Source organism: Moschus berezovskii, chromosome 6 (genome assembly GCF_049115385.1).
Source record: "Moschus berezovskii isolate FMDL1 chromosome 6, NW_MosBer_1.0, whole genome shotgun sequence".
NCBI classification, from domain to species: domain Eukaryota; kingdom Metazoa; phylum Chordata; class Mammalia; order Artiodactyla; family Moschidae; genus Moschus; species Moschus berezovskii.
Window position 1 is genome coordinate 106,651,763 of NC_142465.1, and position 20,428 is coordinate 106,672,190.

Below are 20,428 nucleotides of genomic sequence, written 5' to 3' on the forward strand. Positions count from 1 at the left end.
CATCAAGAGGCACTTTAGTTCTTCACTTTCTGCCATAAACTCCTAGACCTTTTATTGATGATGTTTTTCCTACAATTAAACCTGTGAACTGAAAGGTGGTAAAATCTTTGACCATGAAAATGAGCAACCCGCTTACAGAGGTCCTGCCATCATTTTCTCAGCGGTTCTCTGCATAGAGTGGGTAGGAGGTTTGATAGGATGATCTGGAAAGGATATACACATTTTGATACTTTATGATAAGTAATATTTACCCTTATGTTTGTTTCTATGTGTGTGTGCGCGCACGTGTTGTTTTGAATTTGTATTTATTTCTCTCAGCTTCAATTCTTTTATATATATTTTTTCAGCTTTTTGTTCATTGTTTGCAGGAAGAAGACCCAAGAGCTGTCCAACTGCTGCCCCCTGCACAGGTACGTCAGCCCCGCCCCCTCCCCCGTGGCTCCCAGGGGCGCCTTCCTCCCACCAGGGGCAGTCTCAGGAGGGGCTGCTGCCTTTTCAGACAGAGAGAAACTCCGACTCAGGGGAGGAGACAGCGAGTGCTCAGGGCGGGTGGAGGTCTGGCACAGCGGCTCCTGGGGCACCGTGTGCGATGACTCCTGGAGCCTGGCAGAGGCCGAGGTGGTGTGTCAGCAGCTGGGCTGTGGCCAGGCCCTGGAAGCCGTGAGGGCTGCAGCGTTTGGCCCTGGAAACGGGAGCATCTGGCTGGACGAGGTGCGGTGCGGGGGCCGGGAGTCCTCCCTGTGGGACTGTGCTGCGGAGCCCTGGGGGCAGAATGATTGCAAGCACGAGGAGGATGCCGGTGTGAGGTGCTCTGGTGAGTGAGGGGCTCGGGGTCCGCCCTGGGTCAGCTGGGGCAGTGCGGGGGCAGTGGGCTCGGCTGGGAGTGGTGGGGAGTATGTGTTCAGACAGTGTCCAGGTGCTGGGGCTCTGATCTAGGATCGGGAAGCTGGGAGGACTGGACAGTGATGTTGTGGAGACTGAGGGGTGATTTCAGGCTCAAGAGGGAAAAATGTGTTGTCCTGCATTCTGGCCAGTTCCCCTTCCCCACACTGCTGTTTTTCTCTCTAGGTGCAAGGACAACATTGCCTTCGACTACAGCAGGTACTATGCTTCCGTCTACAGCAGGGGAGAATACTCTGATTCTGCTAACCTGTTCTGTGGGCTCTCCAACAGCTCAGGAGAGGAAAGAGCCTGAGGAGCCATGTGTGGTGGGGAGGAGCCAGGGCATTACTTTGGGGAAATCCCCTGCCTTGGTTCCCAGGGTCAAATGTTCTCATGTCTGGGGGTCCAAGTGGGTCTGGTTTCCATGGGGCAGAATCTAAGGATCACCCACCTGACCCTGAGTGTTGCTCCTCATCAGTGAGGTGCAGGTCCCAGGACTGTTTGATGCTCTTCCTCCTGAAGCCCAAGAGAAAGGATGAGCTGGCCCCTCAGAGGCTGTCTCAGCAGGGCAGCTCCCTGACAATCCCCAGCTCTGCCTTAGGGCCACACTGGTCATAGTGGATTTAACTCATCTCAGAACAAGACCCGGGGGAGCCCATCAATGTCTGAGGCTGGGACGCCATCATCCGGAGCTCTGGGAAATGCTGGCACAGGGGTTTCTCTGTGCCCAAGACCTTCTCCAGCCTGCTTCTCTTGCTCTCCTAGGGACCAGACCAGCCTCGAATCCTCTCCCTGGCATCTTCTCCCTGCCTGGGGTCCTCTGCCTCATCCTGGGGGCCCTTCTCTTCCTGGTCCTCATCATCCTGGTGACTCAGCTGCTCAGAGGGAGAGCAGAGCGCAGAGGTGGGCTGCAGGGAGACCTGGGGGCCAGGGAGAGTGTGTGGAGGCAGGAGATGGGGCAGGTGTGAGGAGGGGAACCTGGGCCAGGTACTGTTCTGAGTTGCAGACTCCATATGCTCCATGCTGAGCTCAAAGGATGAGCGTACAGAGGTTCTTAGGACTGGGGTGTGAACTCTCATAAGTCATGGCCTCTCCTTTGAGACCAGACAGGTTGGGGCTAAGCTGTGGATTCAGGTCAGACAGGGGAGAAGGTGCGGACATGGTCCACGGGGTGGGAGGTTAAGCCGAGGTCCTGGCAGCCCCCGTGTGAGCGCTGGGGAGATGAAGGTGGGCCTGCTGGACCGGGGTGTCTGGGGCGGCATCTCTGACCTGCTGGGGGATCTCTCAGCCTTATCCAGCTATGAAGATGCTCTTACTGAAGCCGTATATGAGGAGCTCGATGATCTTGTGACTCGGAAGGAGGGTCTTCTTGGTAGCCCAGGTGCGTGTCTCTATCTGTCCTCCTGGGACCTCTGGTTGTCACCACCCACTGGCTGTGTGCATCTTCTCAGCGTCTGCAGACCCCATGTGTGCCCCAGGGTCACAGAAACGGCTCCTCCAAAGTGGCCGGATGGCCTCTCAGAACCCTGTGAGCCCCCAGCCTCTGTCTACATGGCAGGAGCCAGGTCTGCCCCTTCTCAGCCTTAACACAGGTCCCGTGGTGTGGGGAGGGTCATTGTGTGTGTTGTGTGATGTTTGTCTCCACATTAGGCTTCCTGTCAGACGACTCAGTGACTAAACTGCCATATTACACCAGGGACGGTGAGGAGTACAGTGACTACAGATCTGCCCCAGGTGATGGAGGTGGACCCCCCTCCGCTGGGCTTTGGGGAGGAGGGTTTCCCACCGAGAGGGGATTTAAGGGGAACAGTCTTCCCTTGATGGACCAGAGGCATCTCTTGTGTCCAGATGGGGTTCGTCCTTCTCATTCTCTGGCTGTTCCGTGATGTCTCACATTGGGGCTGGTCTCTCTGTGTCCAGAATCACAACAGGTTCACAATGTTTTAAAAAGTAATATCTGTAAAGCACAATTTGTTGAAGTACTTTAGTAATGTTCAGTGGCATAAGAGTTGCTTTGAGATATGTAGTTTCCATCAGGAAATGTTAAGATATATAAAATCATGTTTTGGTTTATGGGTATGTCAAAGTGAAACACGGTCTTAGAGAAAAAATCTTTTAAAACAAGAAGTGACTTGTGCCTCTATTTGGCAATTCAGAAACTCTTGATCATAAGGGTCTTAGATATTTCCCAGACCAACTCACTTATTGCAGTTTCATCAGACCCCCTTGTCTCCCTTGGAACCCCCAGATCAGAGAACTGATGTCCTTGCTGAAAATTACGATGATGCTGAAGAGGTACCAGTGCCTGGGGCTCCTCCCGCCTCTCAAGGGAGTGAGGAGAAAGTGCCCCAAGAGAAGGAGGATGGGATGAGGTCCTCTCAGAAAGGTGAGTGGGATCAGATGATCTCCTACTGTGTTTCTATCTGGAAAGGGTGAATGTGTGCTCCTCAATGCCCAACCTCCCTAGAGATTCAAAATATAGGTAATCTCATACATTTGATAGCATCATCTTGACCACACGCCATCTTTAATGCTGTCAGACTCTTTGCAAGGAGTGAAGAATCACTCTACTTTTGGCATTTATGTCTCCATAATGTGACATAAACTTATCATTTTATATGTGATATACTTGCATTAAGATTTATAGATTATGGAATTTCCTGGTGGTCCAGTGGTTAGGACTCTGTGCTTTCACTGCTAGGACCCAGGTCCAATCCTGGTCAAGGAATTAAGATCCCACAAGCATTGTGTCATGGCCAAAAGAGAAATTTATCAATTAATTGAGCATATTTATAAAGAAAGCTAAGTGCCAAAGAAAATGATGCTTTGGAATTGTGGTATTGGAGAAGACTCTTGAGAGTCCCTTGGACTGTAAGGAGATCAAACCAGTAAATCCAGTAAGGAAATCAGTCCTGAATATTATTTGGAAGGACTGATGTTGAAGCTGAAGCTTCAATACTTTGGCCATCTGATGTGAAGAACTGACTCATTAGAGAAGACCCTGATGCTGGGAAAGATTGAGAACGGGAGGAGCAGGGGATGAAAGAGATTGAGGTGGTTGGATGACATCACCAACTCGATGGACCTGAGTTTGAGTAAGCTGTGGGAGTTGGTGATAGACAGGGAAGCCTGGAGTGCTGTGGTCCATTCAGTGGCAAAAAGTCAGCCACAACTGAGTGGCTGAACTGAACTGATACATGAAAGGTAGAGATTTAAAAAAAATATATTGCAGTATTGAATTGGGTGAAACATTTTTATAATTTAAGACGAGCTCTGTTTATATGTTAACATTAACAAGTACAAAGTCTATGATATACAGTGACCTTAACTTTAAGCCATGGTGGTGGATCATAGACTCAGCATTTGTGATCAGTTAAGGTCTAATTTGCTCCAGTTATTTTAGTGGCCGGGAGAAGACACTCACTAGAATATTTCTCCATCTGAGGGCCTGTGTAGTCTCTGGGGAGGGGCCATCTGTGGCTGTACCTGTGATACTATTTGTGGACATTTGGGATCAGAGGTCAAGTCAACTAACAGCGGACTTGGGTTGTGAGTGAGGAATTCGGACTTTTCCTGTCTCCAGTCTCCCTCTTATTGTGAACTTGCATCTATCACCTGTGAAAGGAGAACGTTTAAATTCCTTTTTATGATTCTTACTGTTGTTGGGCATCTCCTTGCTATTGTATAGCCTGGAGGCAGGTCTTCCCAGGGCTCCTGTGTGAGCACAGATCTCCTGCAATGCAGGATTTCCACATGAGTTGAGGCCCCAGAGACCACATGAACTGGATCTGAGAGGACAGCTGGGATCCATCCTCTCTGTAACTGATGTGAAATAGCCTGAGCCTCCCTGCCCACACCTGGGTCCCAGGGATGCTTTGTCATCACCACTTGCTTGACTTGCTTCCACCATAGGACTCTGTCCCGTCTTCTTGTCTCAGTTATAATCAAGCTTCTCTTTACTATTTCAGGCTCTTCTCTGAACTTCTCCAGAGAGGTGGCTGATCCTGGGGAAGAAGAGTGCCCCTGGCTGCTCCAGGGGAAGAAAGACGACCCTGGGTATGATGATGTTGAACTAAGTGCCCTGGGAACACCCCCAGTGACTTTCCCATGATCTTATATTATATATGAGATGAAGCCTCAGATATTTTAATTACTTGTATTTCAATAGAGTAGTGCTGACCTGTAACTGTTTTGTATGGAAATTGCTCAAAATGAAATATTCTGAATAAAGTAACTTTTTGCTGTGTTGGTAATTTAGCTAGTTCCATGTCAAATACTTTTAGAGGATTGGTCCTCAAACACCATTTTCCTCACAGGAAATACAAGATGAATGAGCTGACCTGCTCTCTCACCTGTCTTAGAGGCTAATGAGGGCATGATTTTACCCTGGATCACAAATGCTCCAGGTCACTCTTATTAAGAAAAGGATGTAAACTTGGCCCACATTCACACACTCCTTCCTAACTAGATGAACTCATGGAGAAAAACCCAATCCTGAACTTTCCTGGATGCTCTCCCTGAGATACCATATCACCTGTTTGTAACCTGTTCTTGGGCACCAGTCTGGGTGTGAGTTTCAAAGTGGAAGGTTGGCTGGAAGGAGAGAACGGATCCAACTTTCCCTATCCTACCTAAATGTCCACAGGCCAGTTCAAAATCTAACTGTACACAGCTACATCTTCCTTTTCCATCTCTCATTTATTCCTTTGGTGGATACAGACACCTCTTTGCTCGTCTCCCATGTCTAGTTGATTATCCAATCCTTATAAATCCTTCCTTTCCTCTCCATCCCTTCCTACTATTTCTTCAGGATGCTGCTATTTCTTGCCTCTCCAATATCTCTCCTTCTAAGTGAATTATATCAGCTCATATATATCTTCAAGTTGATGGAGGGCAAATTGATGCTCACCCACACCCTGTATTCAGGTGGGACAAGAGGGCAAAAGTGGAGACCTAGGCAGAGGGGATCCAGAAGGATGGATGTAGACAGAAAGATCAGGAACAGTTGGCTGTTTATGTTTCAGAGATGTGGATGGAGGGGTCTGATATAACTGATCTCTTAGAGGAAGAATTTCAGACCAATGGGCTTCTTTGAAAACATCTATCTTCAGATGTTTCAAGATTGTTTTAATCTGGTTACTACTGAAAATGTAATCATGATCCTGCCATGATTCCTCAGGGTAGAGAGAGCTGTCATGTAGGAGTGGCCAAGTAAAGATTATGTTTACACAACACCCCAATCCTCCCACCACCACCCCTACCAACACCAATTCTATTGTGTACATCATGGAGAAGCTGCTGAACTAATATAAAACCTAAGAGTGCTGGGATGGTTGTGAGCTGGACCCATTACTTGGTTGATGACTCTGGAAGGTTTCCAGGGCTCCAAACTACACTCATGTTTGCAGGTTCATAATTCTAGGCTGTGCTTGGGGATGGGAAGATGCCCAGGGCTTCTCCCAGGGCAGTTCATATGGCTATTCACCATTGGGAAGTGGTGAAATAAATGGCATATGATGAAATAAAACATACACACCAAGAAGCTCAGGAAGAAAACATATGAACAAAATAAGATTAAAAAATGTTTCTCATCATCGTTATTGTTTTTAACTTTTGGTTGCACTGGGTCTTTGTTGCTGCATGTGGGCTTTCTTTAGTTGCAGCAAGCAGGCACTGCTCTTCTTTGTGGACAGCAGGCTTCCCTATGCGCGGGCTTCTATTACTGCGGAGGACAGGCTCTAGGCACCCAGGCTTCAGGGTTCGCAGCAGGCCGCCTCCTGTTTGTGGTTTGTGGTGTTAATTGTGACATATTTGTTGGTGATAAGTTGCTTGCTTTTGAAAAACAAATTTTGCCTTGCTAATTGCTGAAAACATTTGCCTTTAAAACAAAAATATTAGCTAAATGATATTTTCAGAAACATTTCTTTGTATTTAAGACAATTTCTCTTCAACATTTAGTACAATGCCATTCAGCTATTCAATAAATATTAGCTGAGCATCTATTAAGTTATAGAGAGGGGAAATATAGAGCTTATACACAGGCACAGGCCTCACTCCAATCCTGGGCCCTGGCAGGCCTCAGATAATGCCTGCAGACTGCAGGAACCTTGGTTAGCATGCCCAGATTGGGAAGTATTCAATGACAAGGAAAAGAGAATCTGTTCACAGAGTCTTTGATGTTAAAGGACGAACACATTTTGCTGTATTTCCAGTGTTCTTAGGCTGGTCTGTGGGCAGGACTCAGCTGCACCAAAGCTCTACATGCAATAGAGCCTCAGTTCATAGACTTTGAGTCTGAGCAATCACTCAGTTTTGAACAATGAGTGCCACCCCAGAGGCACTAACCTTAGGTTGCAGTGGTTTAAGAATCACCACCCACAAGAACTCAATAGCTCTGCAGTTGGTAATTACATCAGCTCTGAGCAGAGGTGGATTAATCATGAAGTTAATGAAGCTTGTTCTTCAGAGCCTCTCCTTGCACCAGCCCCTTCCAAGTCCTGAGGGGGCCCTAGGGTTGTGGTTGAAACAGAGCAGGACTCTGTGATCCTTGCCCCCTCATCGTGTCTTCTGCCTGCCTTTTGCCTGTGGTAAACTCTAGTCAAATAATAAGTTTAATTGGAGAAGCAAGAAACATGGAAACAGGAAAAGAGTCAGAGGAGACTAAATAATAATAATGTAGTCATTAAGCACAGCTTTAGTGCTTTCTCAAGAGTCATAGATAATATTCTGAGCCATGTCCTGTGAGCTGTCTTATAGATACAGAACACCAGGTGGAGTAGTGAACTTCATGATGACCACACTGTACCCAGGACTTGAGCATCCACGATTCTGAGAACTGACCACAAAGAAATGGAAACAAGTACACCCCAGAACTAAAGATTAACTGTACCTAAAACAACCAGTGGATATTTTTGATGGCATCACTAACTTGACGGACATGAGTATGAGCAAGCTCTGGGTGTTGGTGATGGACAGGGAAGCCTGGTGTGCTGCAGTCCTTGGGGTCGCATAGAGTCAACTCGACTGAGCGACTGAACTGAACTGAAAACAACCAAGCTGACGCTAGTCAGACCACTGATGACCAATTTGAAGATGACTGTTAGAGATGACTGTGCTGTTTCCGCATATAACCTCTCCCCACCCCAGCTCTGTCTATAAAAGCTCTCACCCGCCTGCTTGTCATGGAGTGGGCGGAGTCGGCCCTTGGACAGATGTCCACCACCCTCCCCACCAGTTGCTGGCATCCGAAATAAAGCAAACTTTCCTTTCCACCAACCTGGCCTGTTTACTGGCTTTTGAGTGGTTAGCAGCTGGACCCCTCACACATACCTTTCAGTAACATGATCACAAGGAGATAGGTTTTGAACGTGCCACTTTCTTCAGTTGAGGGAAAATAAATTCAGCAAAATTATTTCTTACCCAAAGGTGAAGAATTTAATTAACTACATGGAGAACTAAATCTAGGAATCATATTTGTTCAGGAAATTAAGAAGAAACTGAAGAGGTTTAGAAAGTACATGCTGCCTTTTCATTAGTACAGGATTGGTGAAATGTAAAAATAAGATCAAAGATGATGAACTGACTAACTCAGAGCAAAGGAGAACTGTTTAAGGATGAGGTCAAGATGCTCAGGGACAAAACTGGGGAAATGGAAGCACAGCTGCCAGCACAGACTGATGTAAACGGAAGAGGAGACGCACCGGATGTGGATGCTCTTAAACAGAAGTTTAGGTCTAGTTGCTGGTCAATCAGTAATGGTGACTGGGAACCAACCAAACCCAAAAGAGGAAGCAAGGTGAGGCCTGAGGGAGCAGCTTGGGATGAAGACACAGAAGGAAGAGGAGATCCAGGAAAGTACCTGCTTCATGTGACAGATTCTGTCTTTCTTTCAAGCCTTCAGAATAGGCTGTGTTCTGATGCTGGAGCAACTGACTCCCACATCTCAGAAGGAACACACACATGCGTACACACATTCATTACCAACCTGCAAACGTACTGTGGTCAGTGAGGCTCCACGTGTAAGTGAGCTTACACGTGTACCATGTGGAACACGCAGCTTCTGGGGCAGGAAAGAGAGAAACTAGAGAGTCCCATGGGGTTTTCATGCCTCTACTCGGAAGTGACACAGGTGGCAACACCCACGTTTCATTGGCCAGAATGAGTCACTGGGAGCTAGAAAACAGCTATTTGATGAATATTACTGTTGATGCCACATCCTCGATAGCAATGCTGTCAATTTTTTTCTTGCCTTGGTGAAGTTTCTGAGGTGCAACTTTGTGCAGAAATTAAATGTGATCAGACCCTCCCCAGAATGAGATTTGAAGAAGGCCTTTTGTATCTGGTTGCTTCGTGTGGTGTGTCTCTGACCCCTTCCTCCGCTTCTGTCTGTGCTGAGTGGGATGAGTCAGATTCGTGTCTCCCCTGCCCCCACCTCCCTTCCCCGCTAAGTATCACTGACTGCGGGGTGATTTTCAACTTTTGTTCATGCATTCATGTCTTTATTTATCCACTATTTGTTAAGCTCATTCTCTGTGTCTTTACTTGACTTTAAAGAGATATTGAAGAGTAAGACACAATACTTTCTCTCAAGAAGCCCCCATTTTAGAGACAGTGAACAAGGTTTTACAGATTTAATAAACACAGCAGTAATTTTGAGCTGGAGGAATTAGAAAGCGTTCACAGAGGTGACAACTCTGTGCTTTTAAAAACAGGAGAAGATTATGAATTTTCTTTCTGTAATGGGCTTTAAAATGTGTCCTCTAGAATTCAAATATAGATAAATGTAATATTCTCTATTTTTATCACTGATTTCATCTTGTGCACTAGCAAGGGATGTTTGTGTGGACTGAAAGTTCCATAAAGTTAACACAGTCTCTCCCATTTAAAATTTATCCCTCAACTTAGCTCGGGTTCATTGTAATAAGTCTTGTCATTTCTAGTTCAAGCTCCCTGATGAGACTGGTTATCCCTAATTTCAAGAGGCATCTTCTTGTCTCTCCTCCCAGAGATGGTGTCTGGGGTGGGAGGGCTTCTTCCTTTCCAACAGCAGTGGGGAAGGGTCCTTGGTCTGCACGCTCTCCACTTAGAATCTGCTTGTCTTTGATTTAGTAGCTTTGATCTGCTCTTGTCTCTGGGTATCTGATGCTGCACTGTGGAGGAATGAATGAGGCCAATTCAGTGCCACACTCTTTGTTCAGTGTTTCTGGTTATAGACCGTAAAGGGTTGAACAGAGATGATGGGTTGGACCTCAGTCGGCTCATGACCTTGCTCTTTCCTTCATGCCCTTGTGATGAAGTGGTCTTTGGTAAAGGAGTCTTTATGAACCCTGGTCCCATCCATGCAAGGAACACGGATGGTGAAGGGGGACTCCAACACTTTGGTGTAACAACTCAGTTAATAATTTTCCATTAGAGTTGTATATCTCTTTTTTAATTAAAAAATATTCTGCATTTTAGTCACTCTGATTGGTCCTGAGGGAATTTTCCTTAAGCAAGCAGGTTCAGTTATTAACTTTCCTAACTGAACCTCTGACCACCATTTTTGCATGGTGATTTGGTAAGAATAATGCTACATGTTTTATTGCTTTAGAATCCACAAGGACAAATAGTTAGCCTAAGTAAAAGAACAAGATTCTTTCTGCTCTTTACTTCTGTACTTTTATTTTTTATTTTACAATATTATATTGGTTGGTTTTGCCATACATTGACAGGAATTCGCCCCGGGTTCAACATGGAAGAGGTTTAAATTTTTTATAACAAAATTTCTTCCTGTTACAGTTGTGTGTGGTTTGAATTGAAAACGTGCCAAATGATAAATACATACACATCCTGACCACTTGGCCATATCTGATTAAGACCAGAACAGGAGGCTTCATGGTCTTCACCTGTCAGTGTTCTGTGGTTTATCTTCTTTATCTTCAGATATACAAAGAAACTTGCAGCGTTTATACATGTTTAGAACTGGCTCTCTCAGCACTGCTCTTGTACTGGGGCTATGTTGTTTCTAGATATTGCAATTTACTGCATTCATTGCAGAAAGGTGTTGAAGTGAACCATATATAGCTCATACCATCTAACAGTATTGGAATATCATTAAAACAAATGATTCAGGTTGCATTGTGCTGTTACATCCTCACAACAAGTTAAATTATTTCTCAAAAGATTTCTTTTTGATTGAAATGATTTGTGTAGAATATCAGGCTGACATTCATTCATTCAGGTACACAAGAGACATCATTTAGGAATTTTAGTTAGCCAAGCATTGGGGATATGAAGGTGAATTAGACACAAAACGTTTTACCAAGTACATTTGAGTTTATAAAGTAAAGTGAGAAAGTAAACAACTTAACTCACAAAAGCTCCCCAATGGTAAGGTCGAGATTCTAGAGCAGTCACGTAGGGCACAGAGAGAAGGAGTGATGTCTGGAAGACTCACAACTCTGATTGGTACCAATGACCATCATAGCATGTGGTTCCTGGGAGAGCTCTGACAGCTGCAGTCAAGGCTCCAGGTAACAGAATTGAATTCCTGTTCTAGAGTTCTGGGATTCCTGCGATGAGACGGTGGGAGATGCCTTAACACTGCTTCTCTCTACTATTGTGTGTGTGTGTGTGTGTGTTAGTCACTCAGCTGTGACCAACTCATTGCGACTCCATGAATTGTTGCCCCTCCAGGCTCTTCTGTCCATGGGACTTCCCAGGCAAGAATACTGAAGTGGGTTGTCATTTCCTTCTCCAGAGGATCTTCTTGACCCAGGGATCGAACTCAGATCTCCTGCATTGCAGGCAGATTTTTTACCATCTGAGCCATCAGGAAAGCAAGTTAACAGTAGTACGTAATACTACTACTATGTAGTACTGTTATTGTCTGGAAAATTCCATGGACAGAGGAACTTGGCATGGGTTCTCAAGTGTTGGCCACGACTGAGCACATCAGCATCAGCACATGTACTACTGTTAACTAGTGTTGTAATATCACGTGCTAATGCCAACTCACTTGCTGCTGCTGTTGCTAAGTCGCTTCAGTTGTGTCCGACTCTGTGTGACCCCATAGACGGCAGCCCACCAGGCTCTCCCGTCCCTGGGATTCTCCAGGCAAGAACACTGGAGTAGGTTTCCATTTCCTTCTCCAATGCATGAAAGTGAAAATGAAGTCACTCAGTCGTGTACGACTCTTCGCAACCCCATGGACTGCAGCCCACCAGGCTCCTCCGTCCATGGGATTTTCCAGGGAAGAGTACTGGAGTGGGGTGCCATCGCCTTCTCTGGCCAACCCACTTAATCCTCAGCAAAATCAGTCATCTTGGTATGATCATAACCCTCATTTTACTAATCAGAGAGTGTAAGAACCCTGCTCAAGGCCCACACTTGGCATGTGGCTAAACTGTGAGTCAAGATCAGGCAGTCTGGCTCCCGAGTCTGTTCTCCTGACCCCTATACTGCACTCTCTCATGTTCATTGTGGACACAGCTGGGTTAGTGTCCTCTCTAAAACTTTCCTCCTTCAAATCTTTGATGAGATTGGACACTGAGATTTATGTGTCAGAGAAGATGTAGCTTCATCCGAGGGTGAGTTGGTCCATGTTGACCCTGCACCCCCAGCTCTGGGGTAGAGGGTGCTGTGGGGACAGTCTGCCAGCTCTGAGTCTGCCGCTCCTTATAGCCCATCCCTTTCTATAAAGGGTCTGGAGCCGCTAACAGCGTCTTACCTGTGAGGTCTCCATCCCAAGCTGAGACCATGTGTACCTGGTTCACTAAGTGCATCCCGTGTCATCCTGTGGGAGGGATGACTGGACTCCAGGAAGCACGTCCTGTGTTCCAGGTGTCAGTCTGGTGGTTTCTGGTGTTGGTGTGGAGTCCGTAACTGGGTAAGGAATGATGACTCTGGGCCCAGAGGGAGTAGAGCATCAATTCTAAGTGACTGAGCCGATCCTGGTCTTACTTCAGCAACTGAGTTTAAATTTTGGTTTTGATATTTATAATGTTTTTATCATTAATGTATTAAAGGTCCAGATATAGAAGGAGACGGGGTCAGGTACAGTCGTGGGGCTTGAGAGTGAGTGGTCAGATGACAAGGAAGTGATTCTTGTAAAAACAATGGGTAAATATTAGCATATTTAGAGGAAGAAAAGTGTGTTCAACTGTCTTTTCTCCCAAGTCTCAAGTAGGAAGGACGGGCATGGCGGGACAGAGAAGTTGTGTCTGCTGACTGGGATGAGGGGTCCCTTTGGTGGGGGATGTGACAGGGCTGTAGACTAACCTGCAGCTGCCCTGGGTGTTGGCCAGGCTGAGACCTTAAGGTGGGCCGTGGGTGGCTCATGAAGCCGTCTATGAGCTCTGGTTGGGACTCTGGGGCCTGTGTATCACAGATGCTTCCTTCCACGTCTGTGCTGAAAAGACGGAGTCAGAGTAAGGGGGCCTTAGGGTGGGCTTGTTTGGACCACAGGGCTGCATCATGGGAATCTTGAGCCTGAGGGGGCATGAGGAAAGGGGGCAGCACATTAGTGACCTTGAATTTTGATGGGGGAGCTCTCTCTTGCATACCTTATGGCCCTTCTCAGTCTCTCTACTCATCCCAGGGCTACCTTCTGGGGAAGCATCTGGGAGCTTCTCTGATCAGTGGAAACAGAACAAGGCAGCAATGGCTACACTGGACATCATCCCTTCTGCTTGTATCTGTCCCATCAACCCACCTGGGATTCCATTCTTGCAGCCACCTTTCCTCTTAAATGCAGGAGGTGGGTTCATTGATGGTTTCAGGCAGCATGAACCCCCTTCTCTTCCCTGCTTCACTCACCCCTTCTTTGCCCCCTGCCTGCAGCTATCATGTAGCAGAAGACTTTCTATTTCCCCATCTCTCTGGAGCTGTTCCCTTAAATTATATTTTGCGTCTTCTTTAGTTATGGTTTATAATGCAAATGTATTCTGAATCTTATCACACCATACTTTCAGCATATAAAGGGGGTACATGAGAAGTTTTGAAAACTTTAGTCTTTTTAAACTATAATTTTCTTCTTGTTTTCATTGTTTAGTCACTTAGTCATGTCCAGCTCATTTCGACATGATGGACTGTAGCCGGCCAGGCCATTCTGTCCGTGGAATTCTCCAGGCAAGAATACTGGAGTGGGTTGCCATTTCCTTCTCCAGGGGATCTTCCTGACCCAGGGATTGAATCCACGTCTCTTGCTTTGTAGGCAGATTCTTTACTGCTGAGCCATCAGTGAAGCCCCATGTTTTCTTCTAGAGATCCCTGCTCCTATTTTGGTGGGCTGGAGTTGAATGACGACTCCTACTTTCTCTTTGTTTCTTTTAATAGCAATCTATTTCTCTCTGTCAGCATCATTTAGTGACTAGCTGAAAGAGATACTTCACATAAAATGAAATGCAATAAAGGAAAAGGGATTTAACATGTCTGAATGTCCCTGTAGGGAACCCGCCTGCCAATGCAGGAGAAGCAAGTTTGATCCTTGAGTCAGAAAGATCCCTTTAGAAGGAAATGGCAACCCCCTCCAGTATTCTTGCCTGGGAAATCCACTGGACAGAGGAGGCTGGCAAGCTACAGTCCATGGGTTGCAAAGAGTCAGATATGACTGAGCACGCAGGCACTTGCTCCAGGACCCAGTCTCCAGATCATTCTGAGAAGGGGGAAAAGACATGCAATCTGATCCCTCCAACTTAATGGGTCTCACTTCATGCCTCCACAGTCACCTGTGAATTCCTGTACTCCTGGTCCTCATTTTCTGCTGACCTGATAAATACTCTTGTATTTCAAGACTTCTTGTAGTTCTCTGCTTCCACTCTGAGCTCAGTGCCGGGGAAGATCAATACTTGATTCTACAAAAGTTATTCTCCACGGATCAACAGATTCCACACCCAGACCCTTGTGAGATCTCACAGTCTGCAGATATTGACCAGGGTGATCAGGGGAGAGAAAGGCACTCATGGTTTTTGATGAACCTTTTCTACCCCAGTCCCAGTGGTGGGACCCAGCTCTCAGGACTATGGAAGCAGGAGGTCAAAGGACCGTGTTGCTCATATAAGGAGATTTTGAAGATTCAGAAGCTCATTGGTGTTCAGAAAGTGGCAGATGCAGCCTCCGATAGTGCCTGAAATGGTGACAGGTGTCGCTATTGGCTCTCAGGAGGGAGGGTGTAGGGGTGGTCTATATAGACCCCAGTCGGCACCCTGACGCCCCCTCACAGGCTGATCCTGCAGCTGGGACTGTGACCTTGAGAACGTGGAGTCGGGATGGCTCTGAGCAGACACCTCTCCCTGTGGGGACTCTGTGTCCTCTGTGTCCTCCTCCTCGGCACCATGGTGGGTGGTCAAGGTAAGAGCTGCCCCTCTGTCCTGGGTCCACAGCAGGGAAGTGGATGCCTTGGTGAAGGGAAAGGTGTCTGGAGCTGTGGCGCCATGGTCTCTGTGTTTTTGACCAAAAAGGAGCCACGCCGACTGTGATCACTGGTCCCTCTCCTGTGGGGGGTCCACTGGTCGTAGCGGCAGAATTTACAGAGCAGTGAGGTTTGGTCTGGACCGAGCTGGGTCAGCCTGAGTCCCTCCACTGTCTGCCTTGTTCTCAGGGAGCTTCTAGGGTCCCAGTGGCTCCCAGTGTGTGGAAGGCCCAGTGACTGACCTCAGCTGGGACTCTGGGCTGTTCCCACATGCTCCACGTGCCTGGTGTGTGAACACTGCCCCGGGTCCCCGTGTTTCCTGTGTCTGTGCTCCTGTAGGCTCTGTGCTTGTGTGTGTGTGTATGTGATGGTGAGGAGTGTGTGAGGGTGTGTGTGTGGGGGGGTGTATGTGTGTTTGAAGAGATTGTGTGTGTGAGGCTGTGAAGAGTATATGTGTTTGAGGAGTGTGTGAGTAGTGTGTGAGGGTGTGTGAGACTGTGTATGTGAGAGAGAATATGTGTGTGGGGGGGAGTGTGTGAGCCTGTGTGTGTGTGTGGTGTGTGAGTGTGTGAGGGCAGGTGGAGCCTGTCTCTGTGAGAGGAACGGAGCTGCTGAGCAGGGACTGAGTCCGTTGGTCTGTGAAGCACACAGGGTCCCACAGGGCTGGGTGTCATGGCCACTGCATGTAAGCAGATTAGAGATAATCATACACATGCCTGACTCTCTCTGGCTCCTCTCCCCTATCTCTCGGGCTCCCCTCTGCTTGTTACCCTGTCTGCCCAGCACTGGCTCTGTGAGAGGCTCTGCCTGCTGGCCCCACCTGTTCCTACCAGGTGTCCATTCGGGAGCAAAGAAGCCCACAGCCAGGAGAGGGGACCTCTTGTCTGTTCAGTTCAGTTCAGTTCAGTTGCTCAGTCATGTCTGACTCTTTGTGATCCCATGGACCACAGCACGCCAGGCCTCCCTGTCTATCACCAGCTCCTGGAGCCCACCCAAACTCATGTCCATTGAGTTGGTGATGCCATCCAACCATCTCATCCTCTGGCATCCCCTTCTTCTCCCACCCTCAATCTTTCCCAGCATCAGGGTCTTTTCAAATGTGTCAACTCTTCGCATCAGGTGGCCAAAGTATTGGAGTTTCAGCTTCAACATTAGTCCTTCCAATGAACGACTTGTCCCTGTTTGTAAAGATCAGTTGATGTGCAGCCTCACGTGTCTAAGTTCCTGAGTCCCTGCCCTGGTCCCCATGACTTGTTTCCTGTCGTGCTGGAGGCCTGGGATGGTCCTTTCCCCTCCCAGGATCTGCTGTGACTCTGTAGGGAGCACTGTTTCTCTCATGCCCTCTCCTGTCTCTCCCTGGGAGCTGCTTTCCGCTGAGTGGGAGTGGAGTATCTTATCAGTCCTTCTGTCGTGGTCTGCAAGGTTTCTTTGGACAAATCCGCTGATCTCCTTATGGGAGTCCTCTTGGGTGACAGCATTTTTTCCTTCTCTTTAGACCTTTAGAATTCTCTCTGTCTTTGCATTTGGACAGTTTACTCCATGAGTCTTAGAAAAGGTTGTTTTGGATTGAAATTTTGGGGCGACTTAGGAGTCACCGGTGGCTCAGATGGTAAAGCATCTGCCTGTAGGGCAGGAGACCTGGGTTTGATCCCTGGGTTGGGAAGATCTCTTGGAGAAGGAAATGGTAACCCATTCCAGTACTCTTGCCTGGAGAATCCCATGGATGGAGGAGCCTGGTGGACCACAGTCCACGGGGTCGCAAAGAGTCAGACACGACTGAGTGACTTCACTTTCACTTTTCTTTTTCACTTTATTAGCTTCTTGAACTTAGAGGTCCAGATCTTTCCCCAGGTTTGGGAAATTCTCAGCCTGTGTTTTCTCTTTTCTGTTTTAATGGTTTGTTTTTGGTTGTGCTGGGTCTCCTGCTGCGGGCTTTCTCTAGCTGTGGTAAGCAGGGGCTACTCCTCGCTGCAGTGCACAAGCTTCTCACTGTGCTGGCTTCTCTTGGTGCAGAGCCCAGGCTCTAAGTGCCTGTTGCAGGTGCCTCTGTGGGGAGATGATGGTTGCAGGTGTTCAGGTTGTGGGAGGGCCTAGGAAGGCAGCAAAGACCGAGACCAGCAATGATTCTTTGCTCAAACTCATGTCCGTTGAGTTGGTGATGCCATCTAACCATCTCGTCCTGTGCTGCTCTTCTCCTTTCAGTCTTTCCCAGCATCAAGGTCTTTTCCAAGGAGTCAGCTCTTTGCACCAGGTGGCCAAAGTATTGGAGCTTCAGCCTCATCATCAGTCCTTTCAATCAATATTCAGGGTTGATTCCCTTTAGGATTGACTGGTTTGATCTCCTTGCCGTCCAAAGAACTCTCAAGGGTCTTCCCTAGCACCACAGTTCAAAAGCATCCTTTCTTTGGTGCTCAGCCTTCTTTGTGGTCCAACTCTCACATCCATACATGACTACTGGAAACCATCATCTGTGTTGGTTATTAATTCTTTCAGGGGTAAAATCTGCTGCATCTGTCTGCAGAGCAGGTCACTGTGAACTGTGATTTCCCCTTCCACGTGGTTGCTATTGGTCCTTTGCTCTTCTCTCTTATGCCTAGCCATCTCTATAAGACTGGCTCAGCTTTGCAGGTCTGTGGGAAGTGAACCCGAAGCAGGACTTTCATATGGTGCCCCCAAAGGCCAGGAACACTGGTTACTCAGACTGCTCTTACCCTCCTGGTGAGAGGAACTCTCCTGGCACCCTTGACACTGAGTGATGTTGGCTTGGAGGATGGAATAATGCCACCAAAATGACAGTGTCTTGGCATGGTCAAACTTCTTAGAGTACTCCAAATCTTTCTGGAGCTGTTTTTATTACTGATCACTGTCTAACCTTTGGTCCTTTTTTTAAGAGGATGGAGTCTGCTGTCTCCTACATCAGCATTTTGGTAATGGCTCATTTGAAGTCTTTATTCTTTGGGAGAATATTTTTGAGTGTAGAATTTTATATTGTCATTTTTTTCTCTCTCTCAGTAAATTAAAGGTTTCAGTCTACTCTACCCTGGCATCTCTTTTTGTTCTTGGGGATTTAGATGTTAGCATAGGTGTTTCTCAATTTTATATACCTAATCTTTATCTCAGTGTTTTTCTTTTTGTCAATTTTCTGCTGTTATTTTCCATTTTAGTAAAAGTAACCTAGGTATGTTTTAGTAACCAAAACCCAAAATTTATCCTTATATGACATGTTCTGTTTCCTTTGGCAGGACTTCTGCTATTATAATTCTTCAAGCACTCAGGTTGTGGAATGCTCCAACGTTTTATTATGCTACCACTGCAACACAAGACTGTAGTATTTGCTGTGGTAGAAAAGAATGTATTTGCTCTTAAATATATTGTTTCTATGTGGAAGTGACATCGTTTGTTACCCCACTTCATTGAATGAGCCAGATAACATGGTTATGCTTAACTTCAAACAGGCAAGGAAGTATTACTATTTTCACATGCTCATAAAAAGAGAATTTTAAATGTTGTTGAAGCAGTCCACCCTAAAGGAAATCAGTCCTGAATGTTCACTGGAAGGACTGATGCTGGAGTTGAAACTCCAATACTTTCACCACCTGACTCGAAGAACTGTCTCATTTGAAAAGACCGTGATGCTGGTAAAGATTGAAGGCAGGAGGAGAAGGGGATGACAGAGGATGAGATGCTTGGATGACATCACTGACTGAATGGATATGAGTTTGAGTAAACTCCAGGAGTTGGTGATGGACAGGGAGGCCTGGAGTACTGCAGTCCATGGGGTCTCAAAGAATCGGACATGACTGAGCAACCGAACTGAACTGAACACTAGTAATGTCTCCATATATGATGTTCCTACTAATGGACTCCTTTTTATACACAGAAACCAGAGTCATCTGATGACTTAATCGCTAAAGTGACATCTGATCACCTTCGTCAAATTCCATTTGTTAGATGTGTGTTACTAGGTACATTGGAGGGTGGAATTACACAAAGACATGAACACCAGATGGCAGGAATAACCAGGACATTTTAAAGCCTGTTACCCCAGCCCTCTGTTCCTGAACTGGATGAGATGCTCCCTATGGACAGGGAAGTAGAGGGAGGATTCCTCCCTGGATCCTGGGCCATGAGCTGTAACTGAGACAGGGAAGCTGGGCCGTAGTAGCCTTGGGCACATCTACAGTCTCTGGAGGCCTGTCCTCGGTGGTGTCCCTGGAGCTGGTTCTACAGGCTCGTGAGAAATACCTGGTGCCTCCCTTCCTGTTCCATGTTCAGTGATGGCACATTGGGAGCTTAAAGTTGGCCTCGGTGGGAATGTTTATATCACAGAGGTCAGGAAATACTATATCCCATGCACTTTTTTGCCCCTCAGAGAGCTAATATTTTAAATACTTATACCACTTCAAGTCTCCTAAAATCTCTCCTGTGTCCTGTGTCTGTTCTCTCTTGCAGCTCTGGAGCTGAGGTTGAAGGATGGAGCCCACCGCTGTGAGGGGAGAGTGGAAGTAAAGCACCAAGGAGAATGGGGCACACTGGATGATGACAGCTGGAGCTTGAAGGATGCATCAGTAGTGTGCAGACAGCTGGGGTGTGGAGCTGCCGTTGGTTTTCCTGGTGGGGCTTATTTTGGACCAGGACTTGGCCCCATTTGGCTTTTGTATATTTCATGTGAAGGGGTAGAGTCAACTGTCAGTGACTGTAGGCATTCTGAACTTAAAGACTATCGTAATAATAGCTATTCCCATGACTGGGATGCTGGAGTAGTCTGCTCAGGTAAGTCCTGTCTGCTCTGTGTGGGAATCCCTAGCAGGAAAAGCCTCCATCTTATTACCAGAATGTCTCGAGATTATGGATACAGCCATTAGAACATATATGGGTGAAGGGTCTTTGTGATGTGTCACAGGAGGCTGAGAGGTGAGGTCAAAAGTTTCACACAGATACAGCTTCTGGGTTCGAACTCTGTGACATAGTCTCATCATGGTAATTGTTCTGTATTCTTTGACTGGTCAGTAGGGTGTGGCTACATTGTTGGGGGCAGTTCATAGGAGAGTTGTGGGCAACAAGGTTTATCATACTCATAGGTTCTAAAAGTCAGAGTCGCCACACTCCATCAGGTTGGTACGTGGGGGATATGCCAATGGAACAGGCTCAACCAAG

General features: G+C 46.9%; 2 protein-coding genes across 5 annotated transcripts in view; both read left to right on the top strand.

Moving 5' to 3' along the window:
• The window catches only part of LOC148777720 (antigen WC1.1-like), a 44,538-nt gene extending 39,405 nt beyond the window's left edge, over positions 1-5,133 (top strand). The window contains exons 8-15 of one of the 4 annotated variants that reach the window (XM_088837374.1): positions 369-410; positions 500-814; positions 1,069-1,101; positions 1,648-1,785; positions 2,171-2,263; positions 2,533-2,616; positions 3,131-3,268; positions 4,851-5,133. In XM_088837374.1, coding sequence (XP_088693500.1) covers positions 369-410; positions 500-814; positions 1,069-1,101; positions 1,648-1,785; positions 2,171-2,263; positions 2,533-2,616; positions 3,131-3,268; positions 4,851-4,993 — 986 coding nt within the window. In that variant the 3' untranslated portion in view covers positions 4,994-5,133. The remainder of the gene's footprint in view (positions 1-368; positions 411-499; positions 815-1,068; positions 1,102-1,647; positions 1,786-2,170; positions 2,264-2,532; positions 2,617-3,130; positions 3,269-4,850) is intronic. The other 3 variants (XM_088837376.1, XM_088837377.1, XM_088837378.1) reach the window with 3 other exon arrangements.
• Positions 5,134-15,128: 9,995 nt separating this feature from the next.
• LOC129536141 (antigen WC1.1-like) overlaps positions 15,129-20,428 on the top strand; it is a 58,982-nt gene continuing 53,682 nt past the window's right edge. The window contains 2 exon segments of the mRNA XM_088837372.1: positions 15,129-15,210; positions 19,724-20,044. Of these exon segments, the coding sequence (XP_088693498.1) occupies positions 15,129-15,210; positions 19,724-20,044 (403 nt within the window).